The 18,481-nt window shown below is 49.8% G+C and overlaps 2 protein-coding genes across 2 annotated transcripts in view; one reads left to right on the plus strand and one right to left on the minus strand.

The window, feature by feature from the left end:
• sec24a (SEC24 homolog A, COPII coat complex component) overlaps window positions 1-11,062 on the minus strand; it is a 15,885-nt gene extending 4,823 nt beyond the window's left edge. Inside the window, exons 1-15 of the mRNA XM_067229108.1 lie at window positions 10,738-11,062; window positions 7,405-8,001; window positions 4,916-5,104; window positions 4,400-4,477; window positions 3,632-3,703; window positions 3,316-3,497; window positions 2,857-3,056; window positions 2,658-2,760; window positions 1,920-2,041; window positions 1,621-1,735; window positions 1,319-1,431; window positions 1,109-1,227; window positions 750-805; window positions 372-578; window positions 1-79 (exon numbers count right to left, since the gene is read on the minus strand). The exon at window positions 1-79 is cut by the window's left edge and continues 45 nt beyond it. Coding sequence (XP_067085209.1) covers window positions 1-79; window positions 372-578; window positions 750-805; window positions 1,109-1,227; window positions 1,319-1,431; window positions 1,621-1,735; window positions 1,920-2,041; window positions 2,658-2,760; window positions 2,857-3,056; window positions 3,316-3,497; window positions 3,632-3,703; window positions 4,400-4,477; window positions 4,916-5,104; window positions 7,405-8,001; window positions 10,738-10,798 — 2,293 coding nt within the window. The 5' untranslated portion in view covers window positions 10,799-11,062. The remainder of the gene's footprint in view (window positions 80-371; window positions 579-749; window positions 806-1,108; window positions 1,228-1,318; window positions 1,432-1,620; window positions 1,736-1,919; window positions 2,042-2,657; window positions 2,761-2,856; window positions 3,057-3,315; window positions 3,498-3,631; window positions 3,704-4,399; window positions 4,478-4,915; window positions 5,105-7,404; window positions 8,002-10,737) is intronic.
• A 526-nt stretch (window positions 11,063-11,588) lies between these two features.
• Window positions 11,589-18,390, plus strand: sar1b (secretion associated, Ras related GTPase 1B). The gene is made up of 7 exons (XM_067228961.1): window positions 11,589-11,728; window positions 14,142-14,217; window positions 15,273-15,392; window positions 15,622-15,687; window positions 15,846-15,949; window positions 16,164-16,295; window positions 16,485-18,390. Exons 2-7 carry the CDS (start codon window positions 14,160-14,162, stop codon window positions 16,599-16,601), a joined length of 597 nt encoding a protein of 198 aa, XP_067085062.1. The 5' UTR covers window positions 11,589-11,728; window positions 14,142-14,159; the 3' UTR covers window positions 16,602-18,390.
• The last annotated feature ends 91 nt before the right edge of the window (window positions 18,391-18,481 follow it).

An 18,481-nucleotide genomic window follows, 5' to 3' on the forward strand; every position in this document is an offset into this window, starting at 1 on the left:
CTACTGCCACCTGCTGGCCGGAGCAGTCCAGCGCCAGCTTCTTGTAGAAGTCTGTGGCCGGGGAGAGGTGCTGGATATCCTGGAGGAGGAGGAGGACAGGTATCAGCAGCTCTCCCTCAGGGTCTCTCTCTCCCTCAGGGTCTCTCTCTCCCTCAGGGTCTCTCTCTCCCTCAGGGTCTCTCTCTCCCTCAGGGTCTCTCTCTCCCTCAGGGTCTCTCCCTCCCTCTCCACCTCCCTCCCTCTCCACCTCTACCCCTCCCTCTCCACCTCTACCCCTCCCTCTCCACCTCTACCCCTCCCTCTCCACCTCTACCCCTCCCTCTCCATCTCTCTCCCTCTCCACCTCCCCTCTCCACCTCCCCTCTCCTTACCTTGGCCGAGGCGCGCTGGTTGGGGTCCTCCCGGGACTTGAGCGCCCCCACCCCGACGTTGGGCAGCTGGGTCTGGTAGACGGACACCCGGCCCCCGGTGGGGGACAGCAGCTTGAAGGCCGACTGCAGGGCGGGGCCCAGGGCCGACTGGGTCTCCATGGTCTTGGAGAACATCTGGGGCAGGCTCTTCAGCAGGGCCTGCACCAGCTACACACACAGGTAAACACACAGGTACACAGAGTATGTCACCATAGTGAGGGGGCAAGGCTAGGTCGCTTCACAGACTAAATCACTATGCTAAACAATACTCAGAACATATCCAATAAAAAATGTATCCACATTACAAAATTCCGTGTGGTTAAAGCTGGTCTCTCTTACCTCCTTGCATTCGTTGAAGTTGACTAAAAGGCTGTCTGGTGTTGGTAGAAATATATCTGCAGGGACAACAGATGAGGTACAACAACGCTGTTATAGTAGAGGACAACATGCCCTTCAGGCTGAAAGGATGAGAAGCTGTTCGGGAGGGCTGGAGTGTTAATCTCGGCTCCCTCCCTACTTCGCCCCCGCCTCACTATTTATTTCCCACCCGAATCCTCTCTCTCCCCCCCTCTCTCTCTACCTCTCCCCCTCCCTCTCTCTCCCTTCTCTACTCCCTCCCCTTCCCTCCCTCTCTCTCTCTCTCCCCCCCATATCTCTACCTCTCCCCCTCCCCTCTCTAATCCCCCCCCTCCCCTCACCGTCTATGTCGGACACGATGAGCATCTGGGGTTGGGACAGGCCCTCCTGGAGGTTGTAGAAGTGGATGGTGCTGTCGAACGTGATGAAGCCGATCTTTGTCCTCGCGTCCCCCGGGAGCCTGTGACACACACACAGTCAGCTGACGGTCATGGCTGTGTGTGTGTGTGAGAAGCGTGTGAGCAGCTTAAGAGGGTGTGTCTGTCACGTACGCGTTGATGTTGTCCAGCAGAGACTGGCAGACCACGCTGAGGTAGCCCGTCTCCACGGCATTATGGGATACGTCCAGGACGAAGAGATAGACCGCGGGCTGGGGCGGTCTCAGCTGAGGGGGGGGGGGGGGGGGGGGGGGGGTTAGCTGGCTCATTAACATACAAACAAGTACACACACTCTCTCACAAACCACACACTCTCACACACATACTCCACAATCTTAAAAACAGCAGAGCATGCAAATGTAAAGCCTTTTGAGCCGGGGCTGTTTTGACAGCTGTGCCCGTGGTGTTAAGCTCACCATGTACTCTGACGGGGCGATGAACTCGATGGTGGCGTTCTGGACCTCGGGCCGTTTGTGGGGCTCACCGTACGATCTGCTGACGGGGTTGTACATGAACTCCTCTGGCACTGAAACACACACGCACACACATCAGCTAAACACACACACATCAGCTAAACACACACACATCAGCTAAACATACACATAGCACATATTAGCTTAACACACATATCGTAGCTAAACACACATAAGTATAATCTTAACTCTTAGAGCACTGCAAAACCCAAACACATATCCCCCCCCCCCCTCACCATCGTTGGACCCTGTAACAGAGGTTGCACTTCCACCTCCGCTGGTCCAGGAAGGTGACGAAGGGGTTGATGTAGGTCCTGCAGGAACGGCAGCGCACGATGGTGCTGGAGGTCACCACCGGGAGCTGCTGCAGGGGGGGGGGGGGGAGAACTTACTGAGAGGTGTGGAACATACTGCTGCAGGGGGGGGGGGGGGGGGAGAACTTACTGAGCGGTGTGTAACTCCAGGTGTGTAACATAGACAGGTGTGTAACTCCAGGTGTGTAACTACAGGTGTGTAACATACTGAGAGGTGTGTAACTCCAGGTGTGTAACTCCAGGTGTGTAACTCCAGGTGTGTAACTACAGGTGTGTAACATAGAGAGGTGTGTAACTACAGTTGTGTAACTCCAGGTGTGTAACTACAGGTGTGTAACATACTGAGTGGTGTGTAACTACAGTTGTGTAACTACAGGTGTGTAACTCCAGGTGTGCATCTACAGGTGTGTAACTCCAGGTGTGTAACGTACTGAGAGGTGTGTAACTAGAGGTGTGTAACTCCAGGTGTGTAACGTACTGAGAGGTGTGTAACTAGAGGTGTGTAACTCCAGGTGTGTAACGTACTGAGAGGTGTGTAACTAGAGGTGTGTAACTCCAGGTGTGTAACGTACTGAGAGGTGTGTAACTAGAGGTGTGTAACTCCAGGTGTGTAACGTACTGAGAGGTGTGTAACTAGAGGTGTGTAACTCCAGGTGTGTAACGTACTGAGAGGTCTTTGAAGGGGTGCAGCAGCAGTCCCAGGGGGAGCTTGGCCTTGTTGAGCAGAGACTGGGTCTGGGGGATGCTGGTCAGAGTGCTCCGGAACACCCTACACACACACACACACACACACAGGTTATCACCCTACATACTGGTGTTGGTGTGTGTTTGGTGTTCACATGCAAGGTGTGTGTGTGTGACTCACTCTGGGTGGCAGTTGATCTTCTGCAGGTCTTGGGGCAGGCAGGGTGTAGGGGGCACCAGGGGCCCTGGGGGCAGCAAGTTCCTCTCCTGCAGCAGGTTCACCACCCTGAGGGCCTCAGGGGGCTGGCCCTGCAGGCTCAGCCCAGCCAGGGAGGGGCTCAGCTGGGCTGCGCCGGGGCCTGGGCCCGGGCCCGCTGGAGGCTGGGGGATTTTAGCATTTTACTAACTGCCTACTAACTATGAAAGCGCAGTTCAAATTGTAAACAATTCTAATTAAACGGTAGAGTAAAGTAGCATATTATTTAGCCCATGGGGGTACATAGCAGTGTTACAAATTAAACAACTTTTTTCTCATTTGGGCCAAACAGACTCTGCATTGAGACTTAATTCACTTTGAAACGGCCCAACTTCAGTTAGAGATGTCAGATGTAACAGATGTGTGGGGAGTGGCTGTCCTTACCTGAGGATATGGCTGAGGTGCTTGGCTGTAAGGCTGTGTGGGGGGGAGGGAGGGAGGGTGCATGGGGGAGGCGTTGGGGGGCCCCGAGGTGTTCTGGTACCCCGGGGGGAGGGAGGGGTAGGAGAGGCCCATGTGTCGAGGGCCGGGGGGGGGCCCAGGCTGGGAAGGGGGCGGGCCACCTGCTTGGAAGAGAAAGGAAGTGAGGTCAGGACCGAAAGCGCTGGAGAATATATGGACATTTCATTGACGTAGAGATCGAATAAAACTTTATTGTCCATCCAGGATGGACATTTCTGAGAGAGATCCCCCTCCTCACCCATCTTGGCTCCGGGGCCGTCCAGGTGGTTGAAGCTGTTGGCGTACTGGGTTCCGTTACCAGGCAACGGTCCTGTGTCGGCACAGAGACGACAGAGGAGGTTTAGAACAGGAAGTGGAGAGAGGGGACAGGAAGTGGAGAGAGGGGACAGGGGAAGCTACTGTTGGCGACGCTAGTCCCACTACTACACTATGAAGGATGTAAGATGAAGGAGTCGTCACGAACACGCATGGAACACGCATGGAACACGCATTGAACACGGAACGAGAGGGAAGACTACAACTGATGACTGAGGAGAGAGAGGAGAGGGGGGAGAGGGGAAGATAAAGAGAGAGGAGAAATACAGGAAGGAAGAGGCAAAGCGAGAAAGGATCAGGGAAATAAGGAGGGGGAGAAGTAATAAGAGACAGAGCGAGGAATGAAAGAGGAACAGGAAGAGAAGGAGGAAGAAATAGAACCAAACCCTGACTAAACGTTTCCAGGGACCCCCAGTCAGTCACAGTTATGATGGAGAGAGACGGGAGAGAGAGAGACAGGAGAGAGAGAGACAGGAGAGAGACAGGAGAGAGACAAAGTAGAGAGAGAGATAGGAAAGAGAGACAGGAGAGAGAGATACAAGAGAGAGATACAAGAGAGAGATACAGTAGAGAGAGATACAAGAGAGAGAGACAGTAGAGAGAGACGAGAGAGAGAGAGGAGGGGGGGGGTGTAGCTAGGTCAAAGACAAGATGACACGGCACCACAACACCTAGAGTTGTCAAACCACACCTGGACACTCTATATCCCCTTCCTGGAGGTCGGGCTCAGAGAGGGGGCGGGTGCTGTTCGCCACAACCCCACAATGAGCTGTTGTAGAGGGGGAGGGGGGGGGGGGGGGTCGAGAGAAGGCAAAGGTAGTGAGACCATGATAACCTGGGACGGAACTAAAAAACGAGCATTCCTAGTCACATGACTGCTGCACTGTGGTGAAACGCCAGATCTCCTTGGTTACACCCTGACTCAAACAGCAGAAATCTCAAGGTGTTCCTCTCTTCTCTCTAGCGTCCGTACAGGTCACACAGAAACGGTTGCTAAGCGTCAAGTAGCTCAACAGGCGAGCTAAACTGGTGCCAATAGACTGCGATCGTAACTCCTCGTCCTGTTTGTCAACACTACGACACACTGCTAAGGGGGTTATTCATATAGACCCTGTAAGGACAGCAAACATCATATTTACCATTTTTACATCAAAAAGATGCTTTTATCGAGCACACATTTTTTTCTTATACAAACAGTGAAACTTACCGTCATTCTGGGGGGCGAGGGGGGGTGGAGGGGTGGCGTTGGCCATGGGGGGGCCTGTGGGGGGCGGGGTGGGCCTCATGGAGGGGGGCTGTCCCGGGAGGGGGGCTCCGGGGAGGGGGGGCCCGTAGGGGCCTCTGCCTGGCTGGTACGTGTTGGGGGCCGACGGGTTCATCGGAGGGGGGGCGGAGCCTTTTGAGAACACACCACCACAACAACAACAACGGGTCAGTCGAATCGTCAGGGAAACCGTCACCATCACGAGACGATCAGAACATTTATTTTCCGATTCCGTCTCAATTTGAAAGACATTCGAACGCAGCGCCGGAATAAAAGCCCTGAATGATTTCATACCAGATGTTATTTTAAATACATCCACAGCTCCCATCCTTACCCCCTCCCTCCAGCACCACAGCTCCCATCCTCACCCTCCCTCCAGCACCACAGCTCCCATCCTCACCCCCTCCCTCCAGCACCACAGCTCCCATCCTCACCCCCTCCCTCCAGCACCACAGCTCCCATCCTCACCCCCTCCCTCCAGCACCACAGCTCCCATCCTCACCCCCTCCCTCCAGCACCACAGCTCCCATCCTCACCCCCTCCCTCCAGCACCACAGCTCCCATCCTCACCCCCTCCCTCCAGCACCACAGCTCCCATCCTCACCCCCTCCCTCCAGCACCACAGCTCCCATCCTCACCCCCTTCCTCCAGCACCACAGCTCCCATCCTCACCCCCTCCCTCCAGCACCACAGCTCCCATCCTCACCCCCTCCCTCCAGCACCACAGCTCCCATCCTCACCCCCTCCCTCCAGCACCACAGCTCCCATCCTCACCCCCTCCCTCCAGCACCACAGCTCCCATCCTCACCCCCACCCTCCAGCACCACGGCTTCTCATGTCACCCGATGACATTTCAGTCCTTAACGTAAACCTCTCATCAAACAACATTGATCTTAGCTTTAATCCAAAGCGACGTACAGTTCAGAGGGGAGTTTAAACCTGCGACCTCTTGATCTGCAGTCAAGTGCTCTAACCACTAAGCTATACCCTCCCCCTAACCAAGTCCCACACATGGTAACCTTCAGGTGTAAGAGTGTGGTCCAGGCTGGGTCTAAGGGGCTGGGGGGTACGAGCAGAGAGAGTGTGGTCCAGGCTGGGTCTAGGGGGCTGGGGGGTACGAGCAGAGAGAGTGGTCCAGGCTGGGTCTAGGGGGCTGGGGGGTACGAGCAGAGAGAGTGTGGTCCAGGCTGGGTCTAGGGGGCTGGGGGGTACGAGCAGAGAGAGTGTGGTCCAGGCTGGGTCTAGGGGGCTGGGGGGTACGAGCAGAGAGAGTGTGGTCCAGGCTGGGTCTAGGGGGCTGGGGGGTACGAGCAGAGAGAGTGTGGTCCAGGCTGGGTCTAGGGGGCTGGGGGGTACGAGCAGAGAGAGTGTGGTCCAGGCTGGGTCTAGGGGGCTGGGGGGTACGAGCAGAGAGAGTGTGGTCCAGGCTGGGTCTAGGGGGCTGGGGGGTACGAGCAGAGAGAGGGGCGGCCCTACAGGCCCCATGCAGGAGGAGGGACAGGGACCACAAGGGTCCGTAACATTATCAGCTCACTCTGGAGGTGACGACAGCTGCTGCAACGAGCACATAACGTCAACATACAGAGACACCTCCATCTTGTCTCTCTCTCTCACACACACACACACACACACACACACACTCATACACACGCCTACTAAGATTAAGAACGGGGCTAGCGGACACACTCGTGTCTGTTCTAATCTGTGCTCTGTTTCATAACATGATACTGGCCTTGGTGGTGTGAAATCACATGGGCCTGGTTCTGACTCCAGCCTTCAACTCAGACCACAGTCAACAAACTAACCCCTCCTGACCCTCCGCAGCTCAAGGAGACTGGTCTGGCCAAGCCTTGGAAGTACAAAGTTTGGGACTGATGTATATATTCTGTTCAGTTTCTAAAACACTTATCTGTCCTCTGTACGACGACTCAGCATGAGGAGCAGAGAGATAGGCTTGTGTGTGATCAGGGGGCAACGTCCACCTCCATCAGCCAGTGAGTTCACCACAGACACCATGACCAAGCGTTTCCTAATTCTACTACGCATTAAAGACACCCTCCGTTGGGTCTCTCCCTGCCAACCGGGGTCACGAGCCTTTTCGAAACAGGAATTTAGAGGTTCACGTTTAATGTGTATTGTAAATCCATACTCTATGGCCTTCTACTCTGCACTGGTGCTCTGCTTTACAGTGCCAGTGATTTACATGTAGTCGTTTAGCAGACGCTCTTATCCAGAGCGACTTACAGTTAGTACAGGGTACATTCCCCCCCGAGGCAAGTAGGGTGAAGTGCCTTGCCCACAAGGACACGTCATTTGGCACAACCGGGGAATCGAACCCGGCAACCTTCTGATTAATAGCCCGATTCCCTAACCGCTCAGCCACCTGACTCCCTAGTAGCAGGCAGAGATGTGTGGATGTGGGGAGGCGTCACCTCGCTGGACGTATCCGTGCACGGTGGTGGGCGGCAGGCCGGGCCCTGGCGGAGGCGTGGCGTTGTGGAAGGCGGGAGGCGGAGGAACGGGCGCCGCCACGCCGTAGCCCGCGGCCGACGGCGGTGGGCCGGGCGAGGACGAGGCTGTGTGGTGATTACCCATGGGGCCGAGGGGCGGCGTGGCCATGGGAGGAGGCGCTCCCATTGGTCGAGGAGCTCCGTACTGCCAGGCGGGGGGGGCGGGCTGTTGCTGGGGGGGGGCAGGGTAGTAGCTGTTGCCGGACGCAGGCGGAGTGGGGGCGCCCTGTAGGGGGGACATCCTGGGGCCGGGGATGGGGCTGGGGCCCGGGCTGGGGCTTGAGGACTGAGGGGGGGTGTGGACCCCTAGGGACCCCATCGGAGGCCTGGTCATCATGGGGGGACCTGGGGGGCCCTGGTAGGAGCTGGCAGGGGGGCCGGGCTGGTAAGGCCCAGAGTTATAGAGTCCAGGGCCAGGGGGCATGGGGGCCTTGGCCTGCATGGGGTTGTAGGGGATCTGGTGGGGCATGTTGTAGCCCTGTCCTGGAGGCTGCAGGGGTACAGGGTTCTGGGAGGGGCCTGGAGGACAAGGAGAAAGGGGAGGAGTTAGATGTGAGGTCAAAAGAGGTCAAACACGATTTCCCTTGACTCCATGCCAGTGTTCCTTCATTTGAATTCAAAGCAATAGAGACAGTCAACAGGTAAATAAAGTATGCAGCCAATGATAAACGCTGTTTCTTCATGCATGTGTATAGATACAACATGGGTTTGAATATCGTAGATCTTTACTACAGCACATACATTTTGGATGCTTCTCTGTCAATCTTAACATCCGAAACTAAGCAAAGCAAAGTGTCAATGGGCTGTGATTCCATTACTTAACCATGTTGACTATAATCCCTTCACCTGGCCTTTAAACACTCACTTTCTGATCGTGAGGTTTAGAGTACTTGTACACCTGCCAGAAGATAACTCTCTCTGTACATATGGTCCAAACACTAAACAAGAACCCCATTACAGTATACTGTTAATACATTTGAATTCGTTTTTCAATAATGTTCCCTGATCTTTCTTCATCGGAAAGTGTTGCAAATCCAGGGCTGTAGGTTTCATGACACATAAAAATGAAAATCTGTCCCACCCACATGTGAAGACTAACCTACATCCCCCTGTCCCCGTCATTACGCAACTGTCCCAGGCCTGCCTGGTCCTACACGAGGTCCAGGCCTGCCTGGTCCTACACGAGGTCCAGGCCTGCCCGGTCCTACACGAGGTCCAGGCCTGCCCTAATCCTACACGAGGTCCAGGCAGGCCTGGTCCTACACGAGGTCCAGGCCTGCCCGGTCCTACACGAGGTCCAGGCCTGCCCGGTCCTACACGAGGTCCAGGCAGGCCTGGTCCTACACGAGGTCCATGCCTGCCTGGTCCTACACGAGGTCCAGGCCTGCCCTAATCCTACACGAGGTCCAGGCAGGCCTGGTCCTACACGAGGTCCAGGCCTGCCCTAATCCTACACGAGGTCCAGGCAGGCCTGGTCCTACACGAGGTCCAGGCCTGCCTGGTCCTACACGAGGTCCAGGCCTGCCTGGTCCTACACGAGGTCAAGGCCTGCCTGGTCCTACACGAGGTCCAGGCCTGCCCTAATCCTACACGAGTCCAGGCCTGCCTGCTGCATCCCCGGCCCAGCGAGCAGGTGGAGGAGTGGGATTACTAAACAACTCTTCTCAATGGCGAGGATGAACCGACACACTCATAATCCCTGTCCTTCCGGCCAACGGAGAGATTTAAGCCCCCAGTTGGCCATTACCACGGTGACCGTTCCCTCCCCACCAATAGGAACGCTCGACGCCGGTGCCGAGAACAACCGATCGGCCAATTAGAAAACAACACCAGACTTGTGAGGACTTCGTTTTAGATAGAGAGAGATTAAGGGAAAGGGTGCAGGATTAAATTAAAAATAATTGCATTAAGGTAGACGACCAAGAACCAAGATGAGTTAGGCTCTGTCATAAGGGGACAATCAAGCAGACCACAGATCTTACAATACTTGCAAATAAGATAAACTTGAATCAACACTGGCCAGACCTTGAGTGACAGTGTCATTACAATGTAAAAGGCTTGCAATCTGTGAAATGATAGTTTTGTCAGATATCAAAGGTCAGTACTGGAGTAGAAGCCTTTAACTGCCTCCATTTCCGATAAAGGAGAGACCAAGGAAATGTGTCCTCCGGTGAGATCAGTGGGTTCATAAAGTATCTTCAAAATAGAAGTGGTCTGCGACCGTTTCAACCTTGCTTACCCTAGTCTGGAAAACACCAAGACACAGAACTGACAGTAGTTATCTACTTTCTCCCTCCACTTCTCATATCAAACTTAAGAGTATCGTGTTTCTCCAGCTTAATCACTGGGAAGACTGTCAAAGCTGCTGTCTGCTGCTAGTGTAGAGAAACTTGTAAAGATGGATCTGACAAGTTGCAGATCTGGAACATCACCAACATGCCACATCTACAGTGAAACGTAGAGCGCAGTCGACTGCCACTGGAGCCTTTTCTCAAAGGTTTATATTTGTTGGAAGTTGCGCAATTAAGCAAGAGCGACTAATCTTGGCAATCACGGCGGAGATATCACAACGTTCATATAAAATTTGGAATACAACTTCAGTGGGCAAAGGTCACGAAACCAATGTGCCTGTCACGATAGAAAACGACACCAATAAGATTGTTATTTCGGTGGCTAACGTTAGATAGGAATGACAGTCCATATCAGTCCATTTTAAGCCGATTTACTTGCTAGGGATCTAAATGATGTTCTTAAAGACAAATACTATAGTATCAATATAAAAAGTATCACTGTGGCCCTTCTGTATGTAGTTAGCTTGCTGACAAACCCAGATGCGCAAACCTAGCTAGTCTATGTAAAATACAACTTACCTCTCCAGCCGGCAACTACCTCATCATGGCAGGATTTTACACTTTATTTTACCCTGCTGTTTAAAGTTTGATAACAGCTCTCGTTTGACTAACGTTGAATAACATTAGAACGCCCGTCCCCGGCCCAAGAAACGAAAGTTACGTTATTCAGTTAGCTACATTAGCTAGCCTAAACCCAGATCTTATTGCACTGGAAGACGGACTAGCAATCCCTTCCTTCCAAGGAGGCTGACTGCTAGCTCTGACTAGCTAGGCGATTAGCAGCTAGGGTAGCATAGCTAACCGTGCTTATGTTGGTGATTTTGACAGATCATTGTGATTTTAACAGGTGGTTGCTTACTAGCGTACCATTAAGCCAGTCAATTACTAATTGTTACTAACTCACCATTCGCGTACGCTTGTCCTCCTCCGGACCCATTCTGAGAGTTGAACCCCGTAGTTGACATTTTGAAATAGACACCGTGAACAAATTTAGAGATGCTTGGTAGGCGAATAGCTAGCCTAGCAACTAGTCCTACTTTGCTGGCTCGCTAGCGGTTACGCTAGCAATGGCTATTGTTATGTTTGTATTGAAAACAGCGGCTTTATCACCGGCGTCTCTACGGTCTGAAAAGTTAATTAGCTATCAGACTTGTTAGCTTTCACAGGATCATGGTTGGGGCCGTTCCCCGTCTATACGGGTGTAGGCCTTGTTAAGATAATCGTGAGAGACACTTCTCTTCCAGCACAGGAAGTTGGGATCACCCAGCAGGATCAACGTAAACCTCCTCAAGCATGCGCACTGTGTACACGTGGCATTTCCTGTGCATCGAGATTTTCTAATGTACTAGAAACAAAGGGACACATACACCTGCATTGTAAATCGAGTCTTAACAAGATGAATGTGAACCACGCATGTTGGAAACAAATTGTTAAAATATTTAGCTCTATGCTTATGATTTGATTGCCACACCTTAGAAAATGTTTTTGCAGTTTTTCTTGGTCAAAAACAGAGATGCAACTGATCAGAAAATCGATTGAGATTTTAAAAGGTTACACGTCAAACGTCACGTCACACGTAAAAAGTCAATATTAAAAGCGAATCGGCGTGAAATTATTTGATATTAGAGCAGTAGATATATACGGACAAAATAAACTACATATGGATTAAGATTCGTGTATCCCTGTCGGAAAGATGAAAGTGAGACATTAACCGGAAGCGGCTAGCCTACTTCGGTGAATAGTTGGACAGCCATTACTGTGTCGTGGCTCTTGTAACAAAACACGAAGAAAGAGAGGAAGGCGTACATTGGGGGTTTTGTTTTGACTTAGGGGACCAATTTTCATGGTTTTAAGAATAAATACATCAAGTCAATTCATCTACACGTAGATAACGGGTAAGTTATAGCATGTAATGTATGTTTTATGTCAAAATTGTGCGTTTCAAGGAACGGTACAGAATCATTCACGGCTATCCGCCCGTTGCTAGCCGACCGTAGTACAACGGAAACCTGAAGAGTTGTGTAACACTGCGAGTTCGCAACCTGCTCATGGCATTACTAGCTCATCGAGTGCTGGATTTTGGGCAGATATTTCACGTTTTCTCGCTATTTTATCATCGTTAAAGTTAAGTTCTATCTAGCTAAGTAACGTATCAAGCTACTCAATTTACGCTGTTCCTAGCTTCTATGGCTAGGCTAGCTAGCTCTAGCTATCTAACTAGCAAGCAGATACCTCGAAAACATGACACGTCGTCGCTACTTGGCTAGTTAGCTACATGAATATGTAATAATGCACTACTTCTCCACCATGACACACTCGGCGCTTCTAATATTAGACTTAATGAGGCTAATTATAAAAAGAATACACGTCCCCAAGCATTTATTTTGCAAGTAACTTTAATGCTAGTCTGGAGTTCTGATAATGGGAGACAGTCCAGAGCTAGCTCCTTGCTAGATACATGTAGCAGAGACAGTCAAAATACACTGTAGGGACCAATTTGGGCATTTGTATAACTGGCAAAAATGCTCTTTAAAACATTTGTATTGTCTCATTGTTGGAAGTAACGAGAAAGTGTTATCAAATGTACCACAACTGTCCGGGTTAGTCCGGGATAACATGCTGGCGCAGGATTCTTTTGTATTTTTATGATTTTAATTATTTATAAACTCTTACTAATTATAATTGAATATAGCTCTTAATTAATTTATCAACAAGGAGATCGACGAAAGCTTCTTAGGTATTTGATCACTTTGTATTAAATAATGATCCCAGCTTTCAAATACCTCAAAATAATTGATACAAAAGTTGTTTTTTTAATCTCGAATTTTCTTTGGGGTCTGCGGCATTAACAAAGTATGCTATTCTCACCTCTAATTGGCTGCGAGGAGTAACTGTATGTAAATAAACCATAAGCTGTCAGAGTCTACATACAAAATAGCCTCCATTCAACCATGTTATTTCTACGGGAAGTGGGAAGAAGAACGGACGGTTGGTAAAGAACTTAAAGTAGATTCCTAGTACAAGTCAGATGATTTAAATATTTCAGTAATGAATTGACTAGTCTGTTGATGTAGTGAAGTTTCATCATGACCAGATGTTTCAACGAACAGCAAGCCCGTTTTGTTGTTCATGCTTAAAAAGGCTGGAGGAAGATGCTAGCTTGGCAGCTCGCGGAAAAACCCTCCGCTATGGCTTCTTGCTTTCCGCTTTACCGGCACACACAGCACGGCACACGTGGTTTCTTTCGGGCGGCCCAGGTGTGTCAGCCGGCAGGGCAAAGAGCGAGGCTAGGAGAGAGCGGAGTGGCTGGACGTCTGTTGACGTGTAGCTCAGCTGTATTTGCGTGTTCTTGACCCTTGGCTCCGGTACACTTCAACCCTGGGGTTGTTTACGCCTTGCGTAACGAGAGCCACAGGTCGGTAACGGCGCATTCCCGTGCCACTGTAGCCCAGCGTTGGTGAGAGAGTGTGGTAAATGATGGCACGATACACGTCATGGTTCACCTTTGGGTACAAAGTGAGGTTCAACAGTTAAGGGAAGGGCTGTCTGCATTGGAATAACCCTTGCCCCCCCCCCACCTGGCAATAGAATACAACTGTAAAATGTTCAGAGACATTTTTGGGGGCTTATTGCTATACTGTTAACTCTTCATCTATTATCATGTATGGTTATTTACATTACATTTACATTACATTTAGTCATTTAGCAGACGCTCTTATCCAGAGCGACTTACAGTAAGTACAGGGACATTCCCCAGAGGCAAGTAGGGTGAAGTGCCTTGCCCAAGGACACAACGTCAGTTTGCATGACCGGGAATCGAACAGGCAACCAATACAAATAGTCTCTGACTATTTGTTTGATTATATACAAAAATATATAAATCCATTGTGAAGTTTGAGGGTACTGGAAGCACATTTTCAAGGCTCCCATTTTGGGGAGCCTTGTTGCCCCTGCCTCTTTCTAACAAGTAGACTGTGAACATTGACTTGTGAACTCCTTGTTCTTCTGCCCAATGAATCCAACTGGAACAAGATAATACTCTCAATGGATAGCCTCTGATTGTCACTGTCCTTATCTCCGAGTCGCTCCAGATAGGGAGGGCTGGCTTTGCATCCCCACGTTGCGCTTCCCAAGGTTCAGCCGAGATAGTAGGAGAGGCCTGAGGCTTCGGGCCTAGCTCTGAAGAAACGCTACTCTTTGTACTCGGGTGGGCCCAGCGTCTAGACTGTGAACCCGGCGTGTCGAGTATTTGATCTTGTTTTTAATTAGCATCCGTTTCACCTGTGATCTCCTCTTCTTGTCTTGCAGGATTCAACAGCTCCGGATATGTCCTTCATATTTGACTGGATTTATAGTGGTTTCAGTAGCGTATTACAGTTTCTAGGTGAGTACTGGTGATGAACATGTTCTATGTCTCTCTCTGTCTGTCTCTCTGTCTGTCTCTCTCCCTCTCTGTCTGTCTCTCTCCCTCTCTGTCTGTCTGTTTCTCTCTGTCTGTCTGTCTGTCTCTCTCTGTCTCTCTCTCGCACACACACAAGATACAAGCCATTGCTCAGCAGTGCTTTGTCTGCCCACCTGAACAAGGCTGCTCGTTCAGACAGACCCACTGCTCCTTGGTCCTGGCTTGTGGCCGAGAGGACGTGCTTGGAGCTGGGGAGCTTGAGACATGGTGTTGTGTTAAGGCCGGCCTAATGCCCAGCTAGGTGGCAGCACAGTGACAACCAGACAGACAGGAGGGCGGTCTCCCTGGATCCTCTCCAGGCACCACCTCAAGTTTCTGTGTCAGTAGCTGACAAGAGTGGGAAGGATTTCCTTGTCAGAAACTAGTGCCTTTATGGGACCTGGTATAGTTTAATCTAGTGTCAGTAGAGGGGATAGTTTCTGTGTCAGTGGAGAGGATAGTTTCTGTGTCAGTAGATGGTGACTGTAACTTGGGATAGCCTAGTTTCATGATGTCAGTGTGTGTTGTGCACAAGGTGTGGCTTCCCACTATACCTCGTCAAACAGGTAACATACTGCTCAGTTGAGTAACAGTGGAGGAATGATTAAGTGCTGACTGGTACTTGACAGAAAGACAGGCTGTTTCCCATGAATACACATGCAAACTGTACACACACAAACCTGTTCTGTTACAGCTGTCAGCGTTTTGTCTTTAGATGGTACTGATGGGCTGTATGTTTTTCATTCTTTAACAAAACTCTCAATGCATACCATTATGCAACTGGGATACACAGCTGATGTTAATTGTATTCTTTAATAAAACAGGAACATGAGTTTGTCCCCTGAAAATTCGTTTGATTTATCTCTGTTACAACCCTTTTGATTTATTTGACATTTCTAAATGATAAAAAAAAAAAAAATTGTATTTCTATCCTGTGAGGAATGAAGCAAACTGTTTATAAGACTTGTTCGATGACACGTGTTTGCCTTGACTTTCAGGACTGTACAAGAAATCGGGCAAGTTAGTGTTCCTGGGCTTGGACAATGCGGGCAAGACGACGTTACTGCACATGCTCAAAGATGACAGATTGGGACAGCACGTTCCAACTTTACATCCAAGTAAGTTGATGCTGGTTCAGGGGAATCCCAGATCTGCCTGGCAACAGTGGCCGGGTATTACCAAAACCTTGCCTCTTGATCTTGGCTTTTCAGCTGTGAGTGAAAGAGCAGAACATGCTCCTCTGAGATGTGTGTGTGGGCTTCTTCATGTGCTGTAGGGTGTTGAAGCGGCCTGTGTTGTGATGGTGACGTTGTGATGGTGACGTTGTGATTCTCTTCCCTGTTTTAGCGTCGGAGGAGCTGACGATCGCCGGCATGACTTTCACCACTTTTGACCTTGGAGGCCATGCACAAGGTGTGTGTGTGTGTGAGACACGCGATGTAGTATTTATGTGAAGCAGTGGGGGTTTGTTGTTCTAATAGTGAGTGGGAGAATGAAGGAGGCTTATAATGAAGGTCAACATCCCTCTCATCACATACAGTAACTGTGTGTGTGTGTGTGTGTGTTTGCAGCTCGCAGAGTGTGGAAAAACTACCTCCCAGCCATCAATGGCATCGTGTTCCTCGTGGATTGTGCAGACCTCCCGAGATTGATGGAGTCCAAAACAGAACTTGACGTAAGAATCCTAACTGTCTAGTCCTCGTGGAAACATCCCAGTGAGGTCACATGATGGGGGCAGCTTTTTGTAGGCTTCATCAAAAAAATCTTTATTTACAAAGGAAAGAGCATTTGAGGGTTGTGGGAGCAGGGTTCGTTTGGTTTGGTCTGGTCTTTAATTTCTAACAAATCCCTGACCCCCTCCCCTTTGTTTCCTCCCCTCGTCCCCTCAGGCACTAATGACAGACGAGACTATTGGAAACGTGCCTATCCTGATCCTGGGCAACAAGATTGACAGACCAGAAGCCATCAGTGAGGAGAAGCTTAGGGAGCTGTTTGGCTTGTATGGACAGACAACGGGCAAGGTGAGGACACACACATACACTCCACACACACAGACACACTCCACACACACACACATGCTCTACACACGCTCCACACACACAGATGGGGCTTGTGAGCTCTACACACAGTGTCTTGTGTTTCGGTGTTCTGCATCCATCCACACTGACAGCTGTGTTTTTCGCCGGCTGCGCGTTTGTTTTGTACTCCAGGGCAGCACTCCCATGAAGGAGCTGAACACGAGGCCTCTGGAGGTGTTCATGTGCAGCGTGAAGATGAGGCAGGGCTACGGAGAGGGCTTCCGCTGGCTCTCCCAGTACATCGACTAAACAGCAGCCCAGTCAGACCTGCCATGTGGGGGGGGGAGCTCCACCCAGGCCTGCTGCCCCCCCTCCTCCCACCACCATACCCAGCCCCATGTTTGGTTATAAAAGTCGCTATCAGAAAAAAAAACAAAAAAAAACATCAGTACAACTCGAACCCAATAGACTTTTATTGGTCGAACATTTGGTTATACGCCATCTGTCTCTCTCTTTATCTTTCTCCCTCCTTCATCTCATGATTCTGCTGAGATGTTTCCATTCCAACGGATGATTTTGTGTTTTTTTTGTTTTCCCCTCCATCTTGTGTGCCCCCCCTCCCCCCCCCACCCCATCTGCCTTCATGACATGTTGTTGTGACCAACGCATTCTAAACTGTAAATCTGTACATGACTCTAAAGGTATAAACCCAACTGTTTTCCCCCTCTCTCTCATCTCCAACTCATTCTGAGCAGCGAGGAAGAGCTGAGCTAGTCGGTACACATTTGCAATACATTTTTTTAACAGCAAACACGACACGCCGACACACGACTAGTTGTTTGACCACCACGATAAGTTGGACTTTTTCCTTATCATTTTTTATATATGAAGTATATATATATATATATATATATATATATATATATATAAATATACAAATACATGGTTTCGAATACACGAGGCCTCCAGGATGGCAGCGGTCCCCCTTAAAGGTAGCGTTGTCATGGCGTTGTCATGGTCTTGTCTATCTGTTTATAACAATGGAACCGATGTGCATTTATTTCGCTTAAACGTGATGAATTTAGATCCATTTGTTTCCTCACGCGTGTCCCAGGTTTATGTTTAGTAGGATGTTTCCCGGCCGGAGCGCAAGTTTTTAGTGTCTGGAAACGACTGTTGAGTTTCATGGAGTTGTAGTCGATGCAAATCTACTGGGGTCCCTCTGAACAGGAGACGGTTGCAGGAGAGAGAGCGGTACTCATCCAACAGTGGAAAGAGATTGTTCTTTTTTGTTTTGTTCGTTCTAGAATGAGTTCAGGATGATGCTATTGGCCACAGTAACCATTCCGAGGGTGAGATCGTTTAGGTAGCACTAACGCAAACGTGATCCAACAAGAGGGATTTATGATGATGATGATGAACTGTGAAGAAAAAAAATACAAACAAGCGGATCTGTCGAGGGTAGTTTTACGACAGGAAGTAGATGTCACAGTGGCCTCTAACACACCCCCCCCACACACACACACCTAACTACCCCGTGGTCGTCGTCAGCGACGGGTCTATCCATTCCCAGACACAGCATCCCTTTCAGAGAAGATTAGACTCCTGGAGTTAGCAGAGCGTGAACAGAAACACCTGCTGGAATACTTTGAGGTGCTTCCACCCCCCCTCTCCTTATCACAGATATACGAGCCCACACGGTTCAGAAAGCATTTGATATCAGATCGATATTTTCTCTCCCTAGGAGGAGAAGGGTGCATTTGAGAGTATTGGAACGGGGCCATCGCAGGCCTAGGAAACCTTTCAAGAAAGGGACCACGTATGAAATGTACACGTCCATCGTACATGGATTTTCAATAAGCGGTTTCCTTCAATCAATGTGCATTATAAGAAACTATTATGCATGCCTTGTTCTTTTAGTTTTTTAACGACCATATACAGAAAGTACAATACAGGGGAGCAGATGCCAAATTTAACAAGAAAAAATAAATGTTAAGGATTATGAGAACATATTGTCTCTAATCTGTTGTAGTTTTTCTTATTATTCTTAAGAAACATAACGGAATGGCGCATTAATAAAGTTTTTTTCTGTTCTGTCCTTCTGTCTCACTTCTCTGGTATTCCATTAACTGTTCCTGATAGGAGAGACTCTTACTGTTGTTTGCATCATAAATTGTAATAAATGTTTG

Source organism: Osmerus mordax, chromosome 25 (genome assembly GCF_038355195.1).
Source record: "Osmerus mordax isolate fOsmMor3 chromosome 25, fOsmMor3.pri, whole genome shotgun sequence".
Classification (NCBI taxonomy): Eukaryota; Metazoa; Chordata; class Actinopteri; order Osmeriformes; family Osmeridae; genus Osmerus; species Osmerus mordax.